The following is a 21,555-nucleotide window of genomic DNA, read 5'->3' as shown; positions in this document are numbered from 1 at the left end:
GTTGTGAGCATGTGTATTGGAAAGACGCTCCATCTCACTCTTGAATTCTCCATGTCTCAACTATTTCATTAAGAAATAAGAAGAATAACAAACCCATGGAAATGGAAAGTAATGCAATTATTGTGTCCATTTAAGATTTTATTATGATGATCATGATTATATAGTGAATAACACCAAGATAAAAGTAATTTTATTTTTAACATGTTTCACCTTGCAAGCACAAATGTTAAAGGGAGCAGTCGTGATTTAGGTTCTTTCCATTTTATCTCTTTAGTAGGGGAAAAAATAGAATGTGCAGCATGACTTTTTATATCTAATTTAGGTTTTTTTACATCTAAAAAACAAATACATATTTACTCTAGAAAATTAGAAGCACAAATAAGCGCAGAGTAGAACATAAACATTACCTGTAACATCCTGCCATCTAGAGAAATAACCACTTTGAGGTTATGCTGTATCTCCTCAATTTTTTTCTCTGTGTATATACGTATATAATCCTTCCCTCACAAAAAAAAGGCCATCATACTCAACTGACTCTTTCGTTCCTTGCTTTTTAAAATTAATTGTATGTATCTTTCCTTGGAAGAAATTTTGAGAATATTTAAAATGTCTTAATTTGGGATTATTCTACATGAAACGCAGAATTTCAGTGTTTCTGTATCTTCATTAGCAAATACTAAATGCACTTTGATACAGTGGTTTTTAAGAGTTTCTTCACTGTGAGATACGGTGGCTGGTGCTTACGTATATACCAACTTTCATGGGCATACTATGTCAGTAGGCACCCACAAAATCTTTTTCATTTCTTGAAGAGAGAATGTGTTTATATGCAACTCCTGTGTCAGTGATATCCATTCCACCCCTTTCTCTCCACTAAAGGAAGGCTATTGTAACACAAGTAAGGTATAATGAAATTTTATGGGAATAACCTGAAAGCCACTCTGACAAATTAAAAAAAAAAAGTTGTTATCATTAACAATACTGTATTAATAGAAACAAATCACATTACAACTGTATTCCAACTGTTGGCACAATGTAGGCACTCAATATTTGTCTAATGAGTGTATTAACTAGACACCCACATATTACTGAATGCCCACATATTATTAAAAACGTGATGGAAAATATTTGTGTTGAGATCTGGGATTGATTTACCAATGAATGGCCAGGGTATGTGTAAAGTTACATATGTATTCAAGATGTTGATAATATAATACATTTCTCTGAGTTCATAAAGAGTTTGTGACCAAAAAAAAATTAATGGTGTATTGTGAATACAGTATAAATATACTTTGTAGTACTGCTTAGCATTCCACAGTAGATTTACCTTAACACGTTTTACCAATGCCAACATTTTGGGCATCTAAGATAGCTCCAATTTTTCAATGAAAACCTTACAGACAAATCTTTGATCATGTTCTTAATCATTCCCTTAGGATAGAGTGAGTCTATCTTTATGCCTTTTGATTTATATTTCTACAATGCCTGAGGAGGGGCCCAGGGAGGTAGTATTAGAACAGTACATGCTGTGAATGTTAGCGCTCTTGATCTTGAAAGTTCAGCAAAAAAGATCTCCATTTACCTCTCCCCAGAATGCATCTACTGGTAGAAAATAACACTAAGATATATTGACCTTCAAAATTATGATTGGTCTCTATCTAGGGAATTCACCAAAATGGAGGCTTCACCAAGGTGTGGTTTGCCATGAAGACCTTCCTTACACCCAGCATCTTCATCATTATGGTGTGGTACTGGAGGAGGATCACCATGATGTCTCGACCCCCAGTGCTTCTGGAAAAGTAAGAGCTGATTTTGGAGCACCCTTAAGGAAAACTGGTATCCTGTGATTTGCCTGCCATGGACCTGGTTTTGCTGGGGGCCTAGTTCAAGTGGTCAGTGTGTTATCAATACTTGGGCTGGTGATTTGACCGCACATCAGCCTGGACTCCTTTTTCTCCTTCAGCTTTCATGTGCAAATTATTATTAAATCTTAGGGGTTCTACTGCTCTCATATTTCCAGCTCTCTGTTGTATCTTTGCTCTTCATTCCCATGTTCTGCATCAGATACTTCTCTCTATTACAGTGGACGAACTGCCTTGCTGCTAACTGATCCCAGCCCCTCTCACTGCCAGAAGGACGATGTTTCTGTAGACATAGCTCCTTTCTCTCCCACATTATTGACTTTTTTCTTTCTGCTGGATTATTCCCACTAATACACAGACACACTCTGCCTTCTCCCATTCTTAGTCAAAACTCTTTGTACTTCCCCCTGAAGCCACCACACCAATTTTCTGCTCCCTTTTACAGCAAAACTCCTCAAAAATCTTGTCTGTATATCTTCTCGTCCTGCTTTTTCTTGAGCTCCTTGACCCCTTATTAAAATTGCTCAACAGAATCACCAATGACCTCCACATTCCAAATCCAATGCTCATTTCTCAGTCCTCGCTTTTCTTGACTTGTCATTAGCATTTGGCATAACTGATCACTCCCTTTTTCTTCATAGAGCCTCCTCCACATTCTCATTGTTATTCTCCTTTGCTGACCACTCAGTCCCCATGGCTGCTTCCAACGATTTTTCCGACCTCTTAAACTTGGGACCAGGGCTCGGTCTTTGGACGTCTTCTTTTTCTTAGCTACGCTGCTTTCCCTGGGTGATCTCATCTAGTCTTGTGGTCTTAAAAAATCATCTACACTCTGATGACTCTACATTTACATGGTCAACCTCAGCTTCTCCCAAATCTAGACCCAAATACTCTACCTGTTTACTTAACATCTTCATTTACACAGAAATGTAACACATATGAAGAACACTTGTTTTCCTCTCACTTCAAACTTGCTCCTCTTTGGGGCCTCCTGGTCTTAGGAATTGGCAACTCTATCCTTTCAGCTGCTCAGAAGCAGCTGAGCAGACATGTAGGAGGCATCCTTTACTTCTCTTTTTTCACACGCCTCTTCCAACACACCAGGAAATCTCACCATTTCCATTCCTACCACCCTAATCTAACTCACCATGATTTCTCATTTCTAACCTGGATTATAGGAAATAGCCTATTATTTGCTATAAGATGCTCCTATTGTTTCCATCATTTTCCTTCCTGAAATCTATTCATACAGCAGCCAGACTGTTCCCTTTTAAGTAGAAATTGGATGACGTCACTGCTCTGCTCAAAGCTCTCTATTGGCTTTTCATTTCCTTTGCTCTGGCCTATAAACCCTCGATGATCCCAGCTCTTCACCACCTCTAATTTTATCTCCTATTCTCTGCACCACCTACCATCCACCTTGATGGTTCTCAGACATGCCCAGCATGCGCCCACCGTAGAGCCTTTGCACTTGCTGTTCTCTTCATCTGAAGTGCTCCTTCCCAGGTATCATTGTGGCTCAATGCCTCATTTCCTTCAGGACCTGATATAATTTCTGTCTTAAAGGCTTTTTCCCATCTACCTTATTTAAATTGTACCTGATCTCTCTCCATTCTCCTACCTTGCTTTATTATACTTCTTCATAATACTCATTCTCTATTTATTTATTATCATTCCTCCCATACCCCTCCGCTCACCCCATCTGAATACAAGCATCACTAGAGCAGAATTCTTGCCTACTTTGTTTACTACTATATCCCCAGCATTTAGAATAGTGACTGGCACATAGTAGGAGCTCAATAAATATAAATTTGTTGAATGAATGAATGGAATGATGTCACTCCATTGCTTAACCTTCTTATTGGATCCTCAGTCCTTTCAAGATAACTTTCAAATTCTCTAATGAGGTATGCAAGTTTCTTTACCAGCTCAGCCTTTTTTATTTCTCTGGTATCATGTCCTGTCATTTCCTGATATGTGCCACATACAGATCCCCAAATGCTTCAGGCTGTTCCAGACTTCTGTGCCTCCCTCCAGGCTCTTCCCTCTGCTTGGAACACCCTTCCACCTCCCTAATCTTGACTCACAACTCAGTTCAATTTCTGTCTCTATCAAAGTGAGAAGTCCTGGTAGCAGCCTGTGCACACTTCTGTCACATTACTTATCACACTTTGGCTCAGCCACTGAATACACCTCCTTGAAGGAAAGAACTGGTCCTATTCATTTAGGTATGTATGTCCCTAACAAAATGCCTGGTACATGATTTGTGCTTAATAAACATATCATGGGTATGAATGAAAGTGTGAATAAGTCAGTAACAGAATGATTGATATTTTGATAGAGAAGTGGAAATAACAGGAGAAAAGCAAAATAAAAATGAAACAAGCAGCTAAAATAATTTGTATTTCATATTGTTTGGAGTCATGTATTATTGAAACAAATATGCTTGTATACTTTATAGTTGCTGAGGATGTCATAATATCATTCTTAATGATCAGGTTAATGATAACCTGAATAGGTAAGAGCAGATAATTATATTCAGTGAGGTCTGTTTAAGAAGGCAAGGGAGGGTGAAAACACTATAGGAAGCTCTTGATCTGAGGTGGCACCAAGATAAAGTTCAGAGCATTCAGGAGGTTAGGTTCAGTTACTGTGTAGAAAGATTAATGTAACACTCCTTCATTCTGCAGTGGTGCCAATGAAAGAAGACATTTAGCATCTCCGTGTAAAAACTCATTATGAGAGCAAAGAAACTGATCATATGGCTTCAGTCCCAATATGTAACATCTCAGTTCCCAAAACTGGGTTTTGATTTTTAAATCAAAAATGTTTTGCCTCCCAGATGAACAAAGTAGTTTTCCTGATATTTTCTCACCATCAGAGTCATCTTTGCCCTTGGGATTTCCATGACTTTTATCAATATCCCAGTGGAATGGTTTTCCATTGGGTTTGACTGGACCTGGATGCTATTGTTTGGCGATATCCGACAGGGCATCTTCTATGCAATGCTTCTCTCCTTCTGGATCATCTTCTGTGGTGAGCACATGATGGTAAGAGCGCCCTGGGGAAGAGGCAGGGGGTGAGGCAGAATAAACTAGTGGTTACAGGAGTAGTGAGCTCAAGAGCCCTGGAGTCAGACTCGTGGTTCAGGTTCCTGCATTACCACTTATAAACTAGCTGGCAAGTGACTTGATCACTCTGAATCTCAGGTTCCTCAACTATAAAATGGGTTTTAAAGGCTAATGTATAGGTTTCTCGTGAGGTTTAAATGAGATAACGTGGATAAGTATTTAGCAGAAAGTAAATGCACAAACATTAATGATTATCACTCTTTCTTGTCCTTTGGCTTCAGCTCTGCTTGTCCCTAGGACCAAGGTAACCGCCAGAGAATGTGGGCCGGGCTCTTTCCAGCTGGCAATTTGTCCAGGTGGCCTAGTAACCCCTATTACCCTGAAATACTGACCTCCCTGGTCTCAGTTTGCACACACACACCAAATCATATTTCAAGAGGGATTGAAGATACCATGGATAAAAATAAGAATGGTGCAGTCATCACGTTGTGGCTAGGAGGATAGGCCAGCTGGAGCTTGGTCCTTGTGTCAGGCACATGGGCCTCATAGTAGAGCGGCCTGTTTTTAAATTCCATTATGGTTTGATCATTGCTTCTGAAGGCTTGCAGCCCTTCCACAAGAGCAGTGAGAGGAGAGAGAGGCTTTTCCTTACAGCTGGGGTGGGCGTGAGGGGTCCTTCAGCCCTCGGCAGCAGGGATGGGAGTTGAGGGGACTCAGGTGCAGCAGCAGGACAGCCAGTCTGGGTGGATTGCCTAACCTGGATGCTACGACACGTCTTTTACCTTTCCCTGTTTTCTCACTTTACATTCCTTCATTTTCTGTCTCTTAGCATCTTTGTCTATCTATCAAGAGGAATCATTCTTCTTTTTTAATGAAGATAGACTTTATTTCTAGTTTCCTAACCATAAGAGACCGCTTACACTAGACGTATTTTAATGCATTTAAGTCTTTATTTTGTCCTCTGGGAACTACCCCACCTGAAAAAACACAAGTGATAAGTCACATAGGAATTTAATTCTGAATGAGTGATTTTGTGGATCACAGAACTTCCACTATCTAAGGTATGTAGGGGAGCAAAATTTGCCACTCAAAACCAAAATATCTCTTTGGCGTGTGAATTATTTCTAGCTGAAACAATCAAGGTTCAAAAGACTCAGGAAGAAACTTGGACCTTCCGCCTAACTGCCTAAAAGAATTTCGATAGAGGGCCTGTTCCCTGAATAGAGCTATCACCAGAGATATCTGCAAGACTATGGGCTGGGTGTGGTGGGGAAAACTCTAGGCAGGGCCTTAAAAATCAGTTTACTCCATCTCGTTGCATCTGCAGGGCCCAGCAAACATTTATTTACCAAACATTTGCTTTTCCATCTCCATGTGAATTGCCTTCCTCCCCTTTGAAGTCCCAAACCACTACCCCCAACATCCTCTTTTGTCTTTAGCTGAAGATAGTATTTAAGAGGTGAGGGTCAGTGGTCTGGTGATTAGGTCAAAGTATTTATAAAAGCTAAGCAAAGTGTGGATCTATTATTTAGATAATTTATGTAAGATGTCAAGAAAGAGTCGATAAGGCTCTATGATGTAATTTTTTTTAAAAAACAAAAAGCTATGTACAACTTAGAGAAATGTTTTCCATTTGTGAACACTATGTTTCTTATCTATATCATGAAGGAATAAGGAATTATGGAATGGGTGCATTTTTCTCTAAGTAAATTTTCCACCCATTTATCGCTATCAAAAGAAAAGGGAGGTGAGGGTTTTGGCCATTTTGGCAAGTTACTCAGTTTTCCTGGGACTCTCCCATGTTATTAAACTTTTGTTTGATTTTCACCTTGTTAATCTGTCTCATGTCACTTTAATTCTTAGACCAGCCAGAAGAACCTGGAAGGGTAGAGGAAAATATCTTCCTCCCTGACAGGTACAAGGCCTTTCTTTGTGTTGCCTCCTGTAGCATCCTGTTCTTATGAGAATAGGATGAGAGCCCTCATGGATGGGCTCGTATGCTGGTCTAGTGCGATGCTTGATACACAACACGTGGTCAGCAGGGATTGTTGGCTGACTGAGTCACCTATAGAATTGCTTTGCTCTCCCACACCTTTATCTCGTTTTTCAACTTGGTTTTCCTCAGGATCAGCACGAGCGGAATCACATAGCAGGGTATTGGAAGCAAGTCGGACCAATTGCTGTTGGCTCTTTCTGCCTCTTCATATTTGACATGTGTGAGAGGTGAGCAGGGGGCTCGTGGGACCCTGGGCTGAAATGCATGTCACCAGGTCCACTCCCAGCTCTTTTGAAAAAGTATCTGAAAAGGAGAGGGGGTGGTCGGGAGCCTGTAGGATGAAAGCACTGGACATGGTCACATCCTCAGATAAGCACTGGGATTAAATCAGAGACAGAGCTCTTTATAGATACAAAATATTTGAGCTGATTGTATTCTTCAAACTCCGTTTCTCTTCTAAGTCCTCTGTGACTTAGTCTAAATACAGTCTCTGCCCCTCTGGCTGAAAAGCTGAGAGTATGTAAGAAGGAAAGTTCCCCTTTGCCTCTGTATTAATTGTTTCTTGCCTTTCCATCTCGTTTCTCTTTGTAGAGGGGTACAACTCACGAATCCCTTCTACAGTATCTGGACTACAGATGTTGGAACAGAGCTGGCTGTATCCTTTCTTGATGGGCTGAGGGTTTTATTTCGTCCCATAGCCGCCTGGTCCCCAAGATCATTTTCTAAGTCCCGCTGATGCTCTCCATATGTGCTCAGCCAGGGCTTTGATCTTCAGACCAGTGATAACAGCACAATTAAGGCAAATAAAGAGGAGAATGAATGCTTGCTTTCAAGCCTGGGTGAGAGCAGGCCAAATGAGGAGGTAGCAGCACATCCCCACGGCAGAAGGATCAGAGTAGCTGGTCTTACTGCTGCCTGTCTAAATGATCTATATTATACACTCGTTTACTGCAGACCGAAGCATGACTAGCTTTTCCCTGGAGCCACGGAGGTTCATCTCTGGGCCCCTGTGGGAGAGCCTGTTTCTGAAGTCGTCTGTGTGCAAGGCTTCTCACAGTGACTTTGGTGTGCTGGCATTCCATGCTGCTGCTATTCATTTCCAAGACCAAGTGGAGATGAGGCTAAGGGGATTAGTTCCAGAGGAGTCGCCCAGGCTTCTGGTTGGTTGGCATAAAGTGTCTGAGTCATCTTTATGAAGCAGAAGCGACAGTCTTAGCTTATCCCTTTTAGGATGCTGGATTTAAATATTTTATCTTCCTCAACAATATGTTAAGTGCTTCAGGAGAAAAAGACTGTCCTCTGGAGAGGGGGCTTGAGTTGTATTCTTTCTTGATAGATGATATCTTGTCATGTGCTGGTGAATATGCTTTGTTTGGCCATGATCAATAATAGTATCATTGCTTTAAAGACGAGAGAGTTGAGCTCCCCCTCTCCGCGCCGCGCCCCCTCAAATGTGAGCCGCACGACACCAAGAATATTTATAATGTTAAGTCTGCCTCAACCCCTTCATTCTATAGATGTGATAGAGGTCTAAGGAGGCAAATAAATTGTCAAGTTGTTTGCAGCAAACAACTCTTTTCTCTTCATCCAAGGGTACCATTGATTTTAGGAAAGAAAGAGAAACCGTATTAAATATATTATTTAATGAAATATAAATGCTGAGTTCACACTTGTTAAAATTTTTTAAAATATGCAACTTGGCATGGAGTTGTAGCAGAAAAAAGTTGGAGTCCGGTCACCTGCCTCCCAAGCCACCTCACTCTACCCCAAACCTGGTTGGTTCTCAGATTAAGCTTTGACGATGCCTCAGAGTATATTGCTCCCACCCTCAGCTCCCACTTTGGCCATGTGTTCTGCTCCTCATTCCATTTGACAAGATTTTTCTCATGGTGAGAGAAGATGGCGACAGAACTTCATCCCTGGTTTTACTTGAAGACCTGCAGTCTCAGGCCCAGTATCCCTTGTAGCAGCAGCTGCTACTATTGCGCCCAACCCGACTCCATCCCCTCCAGATTCCAGGGTATCTCAATCTCCTTATAAAAATCCAGGGACTAGCTCAGTGGTTCCCAAACATGGTTGTACTTGGTTTCCCAGCCCTTGGAAAATCTGATTCTATAGATCTGCAGTGAGACCTAGGCACCTGTATTTTAACTCTTGTGGTGATTTTAATGCAACTTTCCACTTGATCAATATTTTACGACCAATATCCAATATTTTAGTGCTTTTCAAATTTACTGTGCATATGGCTCTCCTTGGGACCTTGTTAAAAGGCAGATTCTGATTCAGTAGGTCTAGGGTGGACCCTAGAGTCTGCATTTCTAAAAGCAAGGCTCCATTCCTCTTCTTACTCAGCTTAGAAAGCAATTTGGAACATTCCTCACTGGTACTTTTGTGTCAGAAAACCTCTCTGTTGTTGGTATGAGAATGCCAGGTTTTAAGATTTTTATCCTCCCGAGAACTGCCTAAATATTTGGAGACAAAGAGTATCGCCCACAGAGATGGGGAGAGAAGTCCTTGAGTCCTTGGCGATGAGCTGGCCGTTTCCTTGACTGGACGCCATCAGATGGCCTTCATCATTGTGGCTGGCATCTGTCTCTGCCTTTACTTCCTGTTTCTGTGCTTCATGGTCTTTCAGGTGTTTCGGAACATCAGCGGGAAGCAGTCCAGCCTGTCAGCCATGAGCAAAGTCCGGCGGCTGCACTATGAGGTGAGCACATCTCTGGGCTCATTCAGGAGCTGGTGCTCACCGTCTCCTGCTTGATGTGAACACACACACACACCGCCCGCTACACCTGGAGATGTAGGGGAGATGGAAGCCTTTATTCCAAATACACAGTGAGAGATTCTCATGTAATGTAGAACCTCTAGGCAAAATAAGAGGCTAAATCCTACTCTGAGAGGCATCTAGCTGTCTGGCTTATCTAGATCTTGGAGTTTTCTGTGGTATAAATGTCTTTCTATCCCCAATAAGGAGTAAACTTGTTCAGCAGGTTCTTCAGCTTTGGAATGGAATGTGGGTGTGTACTAGATAGGAGACCTGACTATGGTAGAATTGGGATTTGGCTTGGAGTGAGGCTTTATTTAAAGTTCTCTTGCTGAGAATCAACCTTGAGAGTGGGGTTCAGCCCAGGTGATCTGATTTCCAGACTTCAATTAACCAACTTTCCCCTAAAATATCCAGCAGGTGCTCACTCTGTTTATAGATCATGTCCCTATTCAAGGGAAACACACTGACAGCCTCACATCTCTAATGCAGGCAACACATTCTTAATTTTTCAAGGATCCCTTAGGCTCATGCCTAAGTGGCTGTCCTGGGAGACATGGGCCTAATTCCTTTGTGCAAAGAGAAACAGAAACTGCAGAACCACAGGGTTTTTATATGCAGCGGAAATAAGAGCCCCTGAATAAGAGACGTCTCTCCCTGAAACACAGGTTCCCTCAATTCCTCTCGGGAAGCAGGGGCACTTTCAGAAGCTTTGCCTGTGTCTAGCGCTGGAGTGACACATGAGAAAATTCAACCAAATCCACTTCATGTTGATTAATATGCACATTTCTCTTTGTTCACTGGAGCAGAGTTTTATTACAACCGCAGAAAACTTGGATTTGGTAACTTTGAACCCTTGCAGAGAAGCATAACTAGCTTAGCAGGGAAATTAGCAGCCTCATGACGTGCTGTGAATATAATTTCCCAGGCTCTGGTATCACTGTTTCATGACAGATAAGAACGTTGGAAATAATTTGGCCCAGTAAATTTTCCAGTCATATTCACCTCTGCAGGAGAAATGTTACTTTGTGAAATTATTTCACTGTTACTCTTAGGGATTTGGTTTTACAGATTTCTTTAAAATTAGCTTTTGATACACTTACATATTGAGAAAAGGATTGGTGGTAGCTGGTAGAATGTTAAACTGCTCTTTCTCTTTCCTAATAGGGGCTGATTTTCAGGTTCAAGTTCCTCATGCTTATCACCTTGGCTTGTGCTGCCATGACTGTCATCTTCTTCATCGTTAGTCAGGTAAGTTGACCCTGAGAGGTCAGGATGAGAATGTCCTGAAAAGGTGCCTCTGCTTTGCACAGAAAATTCTATAGAGCTACTGTGAAAGGAGCGGAGAAGCTGTTATGCTGGGCAGCTGATCAAGCCATTGCTTTTAGGCTGCTCTAATCTGGGACTTGTTATCACCTGGCCAGAGGTAGACTGAATTTTTCTTTCAGTACAGCCCCGTAGGAGGGAAAAGTTGCTAAATAAATTAAAAGCCTGCAGCTAGACTGAAGGGCACTTGTTTCATTTACTTAAGAGAATAACTTTTCAAGCCCCTTAGCAGATTACCAACAAGCAAGTATTAATTTGATTTGATCCTTATCTAGCATTAACATAGATCCTTTTACAGTCCATCAGCCATTCTTTGTAACAATTATATTGCCACTTAAATATGAAGTGTAATTCAAAATTCCCCTTGATAGAGCTTTATCTTTCTGCTGGTTATTTCCAAAGCTCAACATTTTGCTCTACTTGAAAATCTCAATAATGGTAATGATAATGATTTTTAAATATTGGTAACTTGCTTTGGAAAGTGGAAAATACTGTTTAAATCATACATATTACGTACCTATCATGCTTTTGAGCTTGACAGAAATCTGATGGGTAAGTAGGATAGGAATTGCTATGCCAGTTTGCTAGAATATGAAGTCTAATGGCCTTAGAGACATTTCTCATTTATGCTGTTTTCCAACTGGGTGGGACTGTGGATGGATTACTGAACACTTCTAAGGTTTAATTTTCTTATCCATAAAATGGATATAATAATAGCACCACCTGAAGAAGGCAGCTGTAAGGATCATATGAAGTAATGCTTGCAAAGTGATTTGCAGAGGGCCTGGCAAGCTGTGAGCGTGAGTAGCTGCGCTCTTATGAATAGCAGCAGGGTGAGTGTTGTACCAAAGGACATACAGTGAGTTAGAAACCAGAATCCAGTCTTTTGATTTTCTTTGCCAGCTGCTCTGTCATCCCTATATTTGATTAAAAGTGAGAATGTTAGTAGTGCAGATAGAGCCTTAGGACAAGACTTGCCCCATTCTGCTAGCAAACTTCCTTTTAGGAGAGGGGCTCCTAAGCTTTTTTGTGTCCTGGACCCCTTAGGTAACCTTAGGTGAAGGCCATGGCCTTCCAAACATCCAAAGGCCTCTTCTTTGAATGTTTTAAAAGGAACAAAATACTTTGGATTTCAAAGGGAATCATATAGATACCTAGATAGATAGATAGGCGATGTATATTTGCAGTTATACATATTACAGAGATTTCAGATATATAAGTGTAATTGATATGAAAATATGATTTCTATCGGTGACAAAATTACAGGTATTGCTAATATTATGGGGATTTGTTTTTTACATTCATAATTGAAAGAAATGGTAACTTTCAGTTAGAGACTGGTGAAAATAAAGACATAATTTTTTCCCCACTCTAGTTCATGGACCCCTTGAATTCTATCCAAGGATACCCAAGGGTACCTCTAATCCCTAGAGCCCTGTTGGCTACGCCCACTGGGCAGTGTTAGTGCTGCTGCTGAAGGCTGATGTGAATAGAAAAAAATAAAACAAATATACGTACACATCTTCAGAGGTTCTGTTCACCACCTCTGCTTTGACCTATAACAGTGCTGTGTTTGTATCAGACTGTTTGTTTATAAAACCTTGGAAACTTCACCCTCCACTCCAAATGCAGTAAAAATATTTCAGATTCTGAATGAGTTTTTTATTCAACCAGCTGAGGCTCAAACAAGGGTGTGTGAGGCCAGACTTATCCCTTGGCTGATTCCCTCATGTGTCCAAAATGCTTTCCGGTCCTCTAGTCCCTCAGTAATGCCCTGTGACGCTTAATACAGCCAGTTCTGCAAGGCTGCGAGAGCAGGACACACTCCTTGGAGAAACAGAACCTCGAGGAAGATGGGCTGAGGAATAAAAGGTAACGCCAAGATACGTTCTCAGGGAGGCAGAAAGAAAGGACCCCTTTGCTCCTAACAACGTGCTTCTGCTACTTTAGAAAGCTGAAGTCGTTCCCCCGTGGCCCCATCCCATCCCACTTACTCTCTTGTTTCTGCAGAGCGTCTCTCCCATCTGAAGGCAAGAGGGATTTTTGGCTGATCTTGAAGCTGGCTACATGTTGCCCGGATTTAATCTTGTACATGTTTCATTAGTACACCTTTCTGAAGCAAAGGAGGCCAACCTTCCAAGTCGCAGAGTTTGTGGCTTTTCTTCGGAGAAAAAGATTAATATTCTACTGCCCAGTGTTTTCTAACACGGCTGCAGCCTGTGGCTGGCTTTTTATATCTGCTGCGACAGTTGGCCTGGAGTGGGTTTCAACTCTAAGGGCGTAGCGATGAGGTCTTTTGGATTCCATTAGCTCCTTAGAGTCCTCCTGCTGGGTTATTTTTTTTTTTTTAAGGTTTATTTATAGATATCTAAGACGTTTTCAGGCATAACTCTCAGTGTCCCAGGTACTGTGTTAATACAGTCATCACAGGATTTATTTTTTTAATGTCATTTTGGAATGTCTCAGCAATGAGCTCACCTGAAAGAAAACCTATTGGGTAACTTTCTGAAATAGATCCCAGCCTTAGGTAAAAGGAATGTATTAAAACTCCCATTATACTCTCAGGCTTGCTGGGAGAGCTTGCATTTAAGCCCCATGAAATATAATGCAAGGGGATCTCGCCAGGATATTGAAGCTCTGAGGCCAGGAATGAAAGGCCGACGGAAGCTGTGGAATGCAGTGACCTTGAGGCTTTGTAGTTGGGGACTGAGGTGCAGTCTTTTAATGCCTGCCATTTAAATGGCCTCAGGCATAGCAACCAAGTGATGGCACCTCACAGTCTGGTATTTTAGCCCCTTCCCTCTGGCAAAGAGAGAGGCATTCCATTTAGGGGTGGCAGGCAGTAGGGAACAGAAGTGCAATGCAGGAAAGACGGTCACTGACCTTCACTAAGGGGATTCCAGGTGCCTGACATTCAGGTCGAGCCACGTGCAGCAAACTCCCAGAGAGCCTTCCCCAGTTCTTTTTTTTTTGTATGTGATCACTTCATTCTGTTACTTACAGAGGAAATGTTTCCAGTAAGAGAGCCTGTGTCTGGGATTTGGAAATCTCGCTGTAAAGTGGAATGTTGGTTGTCAAGACTACTGGGTGTAAAGGGATTTGACCTTCACTTGGCTACAGGGGTATAATTGGGTGGTTTCACACAAAAGTAAATTGTTCAAATGTGAAATCAGGAAAAACGGGGACTTTTAGAAATAAGACTTCAGGCAGAGGGGAGATTCTTTTCTTTTTTTTTTTTTTTGGTTGGGGCTACCTGATCTTTCTCTCTGGAAGTTTAAAGGGGGTGACTGTCACCTCTTTGCCTTGCCATTAATAAGATTTTGGATTTACAAGGCCTGCTCTGTTGAGGCTGCTCATCGTGGTACATATTGGTGGGAATGTACTCGGAGCTCAGGATGTCTCAGGCATGAATAATTGAGAGAGAAGAGGGGAAAGCACAATGGGGTCTCCAAACAGTAGAGTGACATTATGTATACAGTCCGTTTATGCAAATGCAACTCCTTGCCCTCAGCAGGAAGTAATGCATTTAGAGATTACAAATCAAATAGTGTGGGTAATTCTGCAACTCCATTTTAAACAAGTGCAGGTGTCCCAAAGCAAGCGTGAGATGGGGGCATGAATCTACTGTGTCCTCAGCCAGTCCTGGTTCCAGTGCGTCTCTCATAGTATAAGCATGTCCTTTCAGTGTTTCTACTGTAAAACTGCATTTTGCATATATATCTAGTTTGCTATATACCGAACATTACTGCATCTGGGATACATAGTTCATATAATTACAGATTTGAATATAAAAACCTGTGTATGTATATGTGTATATATATATATACACACATACTGTATAAATATGTGCATTGTGCTCAATTAAGTGAATTTCAAAGGAAATTTGACCTGACATAATAGTTGCCTCTTAGTCTCTCTAACTAAGAGACTCATCCTATTTAAGATAATATTCCTACTCTTGTGCTGTATAATGGTTAGGAACACCCACCTTTTTTGGTGGGTCAGAGCCACAACTTTCTGGCTGAGAAATCTTGGGCAAGATACTCTGTGTCACAGTTTACCCATCAGTTGAGTGGAGATATTACCTGCCTACCTCATAGAATTGTTATTAAGACTAAATGATATCTTCCACGTACAGTTCTTAGTATAGTGCCTGACACATCATTAGCACTGAATAAACGTTAACTATCATTATCCTTGTTATTATTTCTAAAAGTCTTAGCTTTGTTAATATCTACGTTAACGATTTGTTTTAAGTGATAATAAAGGAATATAGTAGAGAGCACTATTTAAATGATTTGACCTATTGACTACTCATTAGGTCATTGACTACTCCTTTTACTTTTAAGTGTAATTATTATGGTTTACTATGGACTGCAATATTTTCTTTTTACTTCTTAGTCAGATATTTCCTAAAAGTGACTCTTTCTGTACCCCCTTTCTACCTCCCTGTATTTGTGCTGGCATTCTTGCACGCGTCCCTGTGCTTTTGCCCGTATTGATTCAACAAATATCTGTCTGTAGAGCGCCATTGTGTACCAGGCATGCAGGGGGGTGTTTCCTTAGATGGGTCAGTTATGCCAGTCCCAGCAAGAATCAATTTCAGCAAAGTTGTCAGTACTGAGTATTCCCAGCTTATATTATGGGAAGTAGGCTCTCCTGCAGGCCCTTCCCCTAGCTGAGGGGCCCACTGCCTTAACAGAGTAGAAGAAAATAAGAAATGCCTTACTCCACATTACCTTTAGCTCTCCCAGCCTCATTTCCCCTCCTTGATCACATAAAGAAGAGTTCCCTTTGTTATGATAGCAGGTACATGGATTTCCAAAAACTGTTTTAAGGCTACTTCTCCCCTTCCATTATATACATTAAAAATCATCTTAAGTATGCTCTAAGTATTGTAATTTTTATAAAGATAGGGTATTCTGTACTTAAAAGTAAGAAGAGTGACATTTGGAGATGTTTCTAAGAAGCAGTCCTAAATAGCTTGAATGCTGGTACATTTTTCTAAAATCATTGATGGTTATGAAATCCTTCTTTGCCAAAAAAACTTTCCTGAGCATGTCATATAAAGTGAATTATTTCCCAAAGTAAATAAGAGTTAGTGGTGGTGGTTTGTTTATGAATCACAAAAATGAAAAATTATGTATTAACAAGGCCAAACTAAAACTGGCAAGTCTATAATCCATTAACCTGGTTAACTGACACTCCAGGTCTTTCAGAAGGAAATACCTGTCCTTATAGCTTTATTCTGCCTGGGGCCCCTGTGGGTCATGGGTTATACAGAGGGTACCAAATGAATATAGACCCACTGCCTCATAAACAGGAGGTGAAATCAACCTGCTTGTTTAAGTCATTAACATTTAGAGGTAGCTTGCCATTTTACACTTTAGCTCCTAGAAGGAGGGGCTCCTAGATATGGTTTACATAACCCAGCCTCATCACAAGAACATCTGTCCAATACTTTCTTTTACTCCCATTTAAGATTTCCTGTAGCAAGCAGAAGTGGTCAAAATCATTTCATTGATCTCAGAGCTGGCACAAATTATTAGTTCCTCTGCTCAACAGTTTTCTTGACAGTTCTTAGTGCAAACCATATGTCATCAGCCCTTAAAACAATTACCAAGTCGTTAACATAGACAAAACCAGCCTCAAAACATTCTTGCCAAATTGTAAAGCATATGAAAGCTTCATAGTTACCTTCGTGAGTGACTTACATAGGGTGACATTATAAAATAAGATTTTTTGAGGGTTTTCTGTGTGCCAGGAAATTTCTAGAAATATTTTTACTTAATTCTCCTTAGTAACCCTGCAAGTTTTTGTTTTGCACTTCAGAAAACTGAAGTTTAGAGTCTTAATCTTACTTCTCTTACATTAAACAGAAAGTGAGTGGTAGAGCCTGGACTTGAATCCAGGTCTCTGACTTCCAGCCTGTGTCCTTCTGCTTCTCCATACTGCCCCCCTCAGGAAAACTACTCACTCCGAGGACCCATTTGTTTATTTAACCAACCCTGTGGTATATCAGGTGCTGAAGATACGGCAGAAAACAACCCAGAACTGGTCTCTGCCTGCAGGGAGTTTACATCCAGCTGGGAAGACAGGTAGCAGAGGAGGAACTATAATCGTAGATAAACGTTAAGACTCAAATGCCGTTTCATTAAATTAGGGATAAAGATGTGCTGCTGTTTTAGGAAGAGACACTACCCAGGTGATGCTGATGTGCAGCCAAGAGGAGAACCACTGACTTTGTGCCTGACACATAGTAAGCCCTCAATTAACCTTAATTCATACTAGTATGATTCGGATTAAAAGGTGGAATCTTACAGGGCCCTTCACTTTCCCATATAGGGAAGAGACTTGGTGTTTGTGTTAGTTGGTTCCTATGTTGGAGTTGTTTCTTCTTGGTTCCAACTGAATGTCACTTCTTTATCCTGTAGGTGACTGAAGGCCATTGGAAGTGGGGCGGCGTCACGGTCCAAGTGAACAGTGCCTTTTTTACAGGCATCTATGGCATGTGGAACCTGTATGTCTTTGCTTTGATGTTCTTGTATGCGCCATCCCATAAGAACTATGGGGAAGACCAGTCCAATGGTGAGTTCCAGCCTCTTTGGCATAGCCTTAATCAGGATAAGTAGGCTTCTGTCTCTACAAGACTTAGATAGCAAAGACTCTGGGTTCCCCAGTCGAACGTTCCCTCCAAGTGTGAATGAACACCTCCAGGGACTCTGGGGCCATAAGACAAAATGCCAGCATAGGGCAGATATTTCTATAAGTCCTCATTTTAAAAAAATCTTTAAAATACATTGGGAATATTGCATTCTAGTCTACAATATCTCCCAGTCTTAGGACAAACATTAAATTTACTTTCTTCAATTCTTTGAACAAAATTGACTGTTGGAAAGTGTGCTACATTTATTCTTCTAGTTTGAGAACCACAAGCTGAGATATCGGGTGGATGGGGACTGAGCCCTGAGTTGAAGTGGAGCTAGCTTCGTTTTTCCTCTGCTCGTTCTCCTGCAAGCCTGTTGACACATCCAAACCAGTAGCTATTCTCCTGTCCCCATAGCCTTCCTCCCCTGAAGTGCTTGTATGTGCTGTCTTTGGTGCTGCTGCAAGGAGCCTTGGAGAACTTAGTCCAGTCATTTTATAGATGAGGAAACTGAGACCCAGAGAAAGGAGAGGCTTGCCTGGGGTTTCTCTACCAGCCATGGCAGAGGGAAATGAACATTACTGCCTGGGCCAGTGCTGTTAACATGGAAGAGGTGACCTGGTAAACAACACATCTGAGAGCTCCTTTTTCTTTGCATACTTAGGCCTACATTGTTTGGCTCCACCCTTACTCTTTCTTCCCTTTTTCATGCCTGCTTTACCCTGGCCATGTGCCTCCTATTCCCCCAACAAAAGATGCTTTTTGTCAAATCAGAGGCAGCGCCCTTCACTCTGCCCTGAAGCAGAGATCAGGGCTTTAAGGTCTGCATGTCTGCATGGCACCAAGGGTTGGCCTTGCTCATAGGAAGTGCTCAGCAAGTGTCTGCTGAGTTGATGGATTCATATCCCCCCTCCATCTGGGCCTGATAAAACCCTACTCGTCTTCTGGGTCCGTTCAAAATGTTTTCTCCTCCTTCAAATCCATTCCTGATCACCCCACTTGGAGTCGGGCAAATTACATTCGATAGAATATTGTTGCCATGGGATGTTGGTAGGCTTTAGTAGTCAAATGAGTTTGAGAATCATTGGGTTTTTAATCAGCATTAATATGATTTTACTGCAAGATATCTTAATGCCTTTAGCACATTAATTTGTACTATGTCTTCTAAAATGGGTGGGGGTAACAGCACTTCCAAATTATTTTTAAAAATTATTTATTTATTTATTTATTCGGCTGTGCTGGGTCTTAATTGCGGCACACGGATCTGTAGTTGTGGTATATGGGATCTTTAGTTGTGGCATGCGGGATCTATTTCCCGGACCAGGGATCAAACCTGGGCCCCCTGCGTTGGGAGCACAGAGTCTTAACCACTGGACCACCAGGGTAGTCCCACTTCCAAACTATTAAATCATTTGGCCCTGGAACCCTTTTTCCAGGCATGGTATCTTTTGGAACTAGTGTTCTGAAGAGCAGGCCTGGGGGAACATGACTACACTTTTCACGTGACACTCACTGTGTAGGTGTAGTAGATGAGTTTGCCTGTGCCTTCTCTCTCTTGCTGGAACACTTAACTCCTTAAGGGCCAGGATCGGTTCTTAAGGGTGCTTTGAAAATGTTGAATGCATTAATGCTTTAGAAATAAGAGTTCTAGATTAGCTTTCTTATTTCACAGATGGGCCAGTGATCTTGAGATAGGTCACCTTGAGATGACATGAGGGATGGAGCAGGGAGAGGAGGGCATCTGTGCTGAGGATCAAGGGTCGTGGAATGGTCTCAACCACCATCTGTCCCCAGTATTACACCTGCCTCTTCTGTACAAAAGCATCCTAGACACCAGGCCTCTCTTTCTTTCTACTCCATGACTTCCTGTCACACTATCAAGTCCATCTCTGGCCGTGGGTCCTGGGCAAGAACAAAGACCTTTGGCTCACCTACCCACCTGCCCAGCTCTTGGTTTGATTGACTTCCCTTCTACAAAGCTTGTGAGCCAGGTAGCCTTCAACTTCCTTTCCACTGCCAGCACTCTGTGTTTTACTGTATGCGTGGTAATGGGAGCATGTGGTCTCTTAGTGGCCCTCCATAATGCCAAAGGAAGGGATTCTGGGCTTGTGAACAAGAATCTTGATTTCATTTCATGGCCATCCTCTTGGACTTTGACAGAAACCATATGGACTTGTCCTTGACTTGGGAGTATTAAGCAGGAACCTAGTAAGTGGAGTTCCTGCCTTCCAGGGAAATACCACCTAAAGCAATGGCTGGACTTCCTGGGATGTTGGAATAATAATCCTAGCGGGTAACAGTTATTGAGTACTGACTGCGTGCTACAGCACTTTATAGACGTAAACTATTCTGGTTGTTTTTGCTGTGTGACTGGTGGCGAACTGCTTCCCTCTCTGTGCACCACTTCTCCCACCTGTACGTGATCTCTTAAAATCTTTTGGGACCGTAAAACTCTATGGTTCTCTTCATTCCCATTAGCAAGGAAGGGGCAGAAGAGCACCTCCTTTCCTAAAGTGGCAGCCCAGGGGGTGATTCCGTCACACGTAAGGGATTTCTAAACACTGGTGAGAATTCGCCCAAGCCCAACACTTTCAGGCACATGGGAGGCCAGAGCTGTGGCCAGGCCTGCCGAGGCAGGATGACTGCCTGCTACCCTGTGGGGTCAGATGCTTGAGCTGCGAGCCAAGTGTTAGGCAGTTCCCACGAGGACGTCTTACACAGCACAGCAGCGACCCTCCTAGGCTTCGAACCTTGCCGTTGACAATAGAACTTGATTTGTTCCCCAGCAGATTTGTTGTTGTTTTTGAAGTCTACACAACACACAGATCTGTAATTTCACTGAAAGCTCAAAAGCTATTCTCAACAGGAGGTCATATCCACTGAATCCCTTGCAAAGAGGTGTTTGGAAATGTCCATGGCTGTACTGGATTGTCATTTATGACTGGGACGTGCCACTGGCATTTAGTGGCCAGATTCTAGGGATGCTAAATGTCCTACAAGGAGCAAAACAGTCCCTTGTAGTAAAGAGTTATCCCGCCCAAAATGCCAATAGGGCCCTTGTTGAAAAACATTCAAGCAATCTAGCAGGCAGACTCTTTTGGGACCCTGTTCTGATCATAAACACAATTTTTAGTCACACGATTTAGCAGCCCTGCAGTGGTGACATGACCCACTGTGACTTTGCAGAAGCCCGTAAGCCCCTAGCAGCTTGTTGTGCCCTTAGCTTACCTGACTGGTGCTGTGCCCTGTGCATTTGGAAAGGGCTCTTCCAAGTTGGGTTCTCCGATCATTTTCCTTCTCTGCTCTCTTCCCTTTTCATCTCTTCATCCGCCGCCAGATCACACAGTGTATCGTAGGAATTATGGAGCGTTTGTCAAGATTTTGAAGCTCCTTGGAAAAAGCTAATTTGGAATATTACATGGAAACCTAGAAAATGAACTCTCAGAGGGATACACTGTATTTTTTTTTAAATATCTTTATTGGAGTATAGCTGCTTCACAATACTGCACTAGCCTCTGTTGCACAACAAAGTGAATCAGCCACGTGCATACATACATCCCCATATCCCCTCCGTCTTGAACCTCCCTCCCACCCTCCTTATCCCACCGCTCTAGGTCATAACAAAGCACCGAGCTGCTCTCCCTGTGCTATGCTGCTGCTTCCCACTAGCTATCTATTTTACATTTGGTAGTGTATATATGTCCATGCTACTCTCACTTCGCCAAGGCTTCCCCCTCCCCTCCGTGTCCTCAAGTCCATTCTCTATGTCTACGTCTTTGTTACTGCCCTGCCACTAAGTTCATCAGTACCATTTTTATGTTGTTGTTTTTTTAGATTCCATATAGATGCATTAGCATATGGTATTTGTTTTTCTCTTTCTGACTTACTTC

At 42.0% G+C, this 21,555-nt stretch overlaps 1 protein-coding gene across 4 annotated transcripts in view; it reads left to right on the top strand.

Annotated features, from left to right (window-relative positions):
• Positions 1-21,555, top strand: part of WLS (Wnt ligand secretion mediator) — a 108,908-nt gene that overhangs the window by 73,894 nt on the left and 13,459 nt on the right. For all 4 annotated transcript variants that reach the window (XM_057540774.1, XM_057540782.1, XM_007182903.2 and 1 more), the window contains 7 exons: positions 1,663-1,799; positions 4,744-4,912; positions 7,059-7,156; positions 7,521-7,584; positions 9,493-9,636; positions 10,861-10,944; positions 17,454-17,607. In XM_057540774.1, coding sequence (XP_057396757.1) covers positions 1,663-1,799; positions 4,744-4,912; positions 7,059-7,156; positions 7,521-7,584; positions 9,493-9,636; positions 10,861-10,944; positions 17,454-17,607 — 850 coding nt within the window. The remainder of the gene's footprint in view (positions 1-1,662; positions 1,800-4,743; positions 4,913-7,058; positions 7,157-7,520; positions 7,585-9,492; positions 9,637-10,860; positions 10,945-17,453; positions 17,608-21,555) is intronic.

This window comes from Balaenoptera acutorostrata, chromosome 1, assembly GCF_949987535.1.
Source record: "Balaenoptera acutorostrata chromosome 1, mBalAcu1.1, whole genome shotgun sequence".
Lineage (NCBI taxonomy): Eukaryota > Metazoa > Chordata > Mammalia > Artiodactyla > Balaenopteridae > Balaenoptera > Balaenoptera acutorostrata.
Note: the sequence above shows the minus strand (reverse complement) of the source record. Positions and strands in the feature narration are given on the sequence as shown.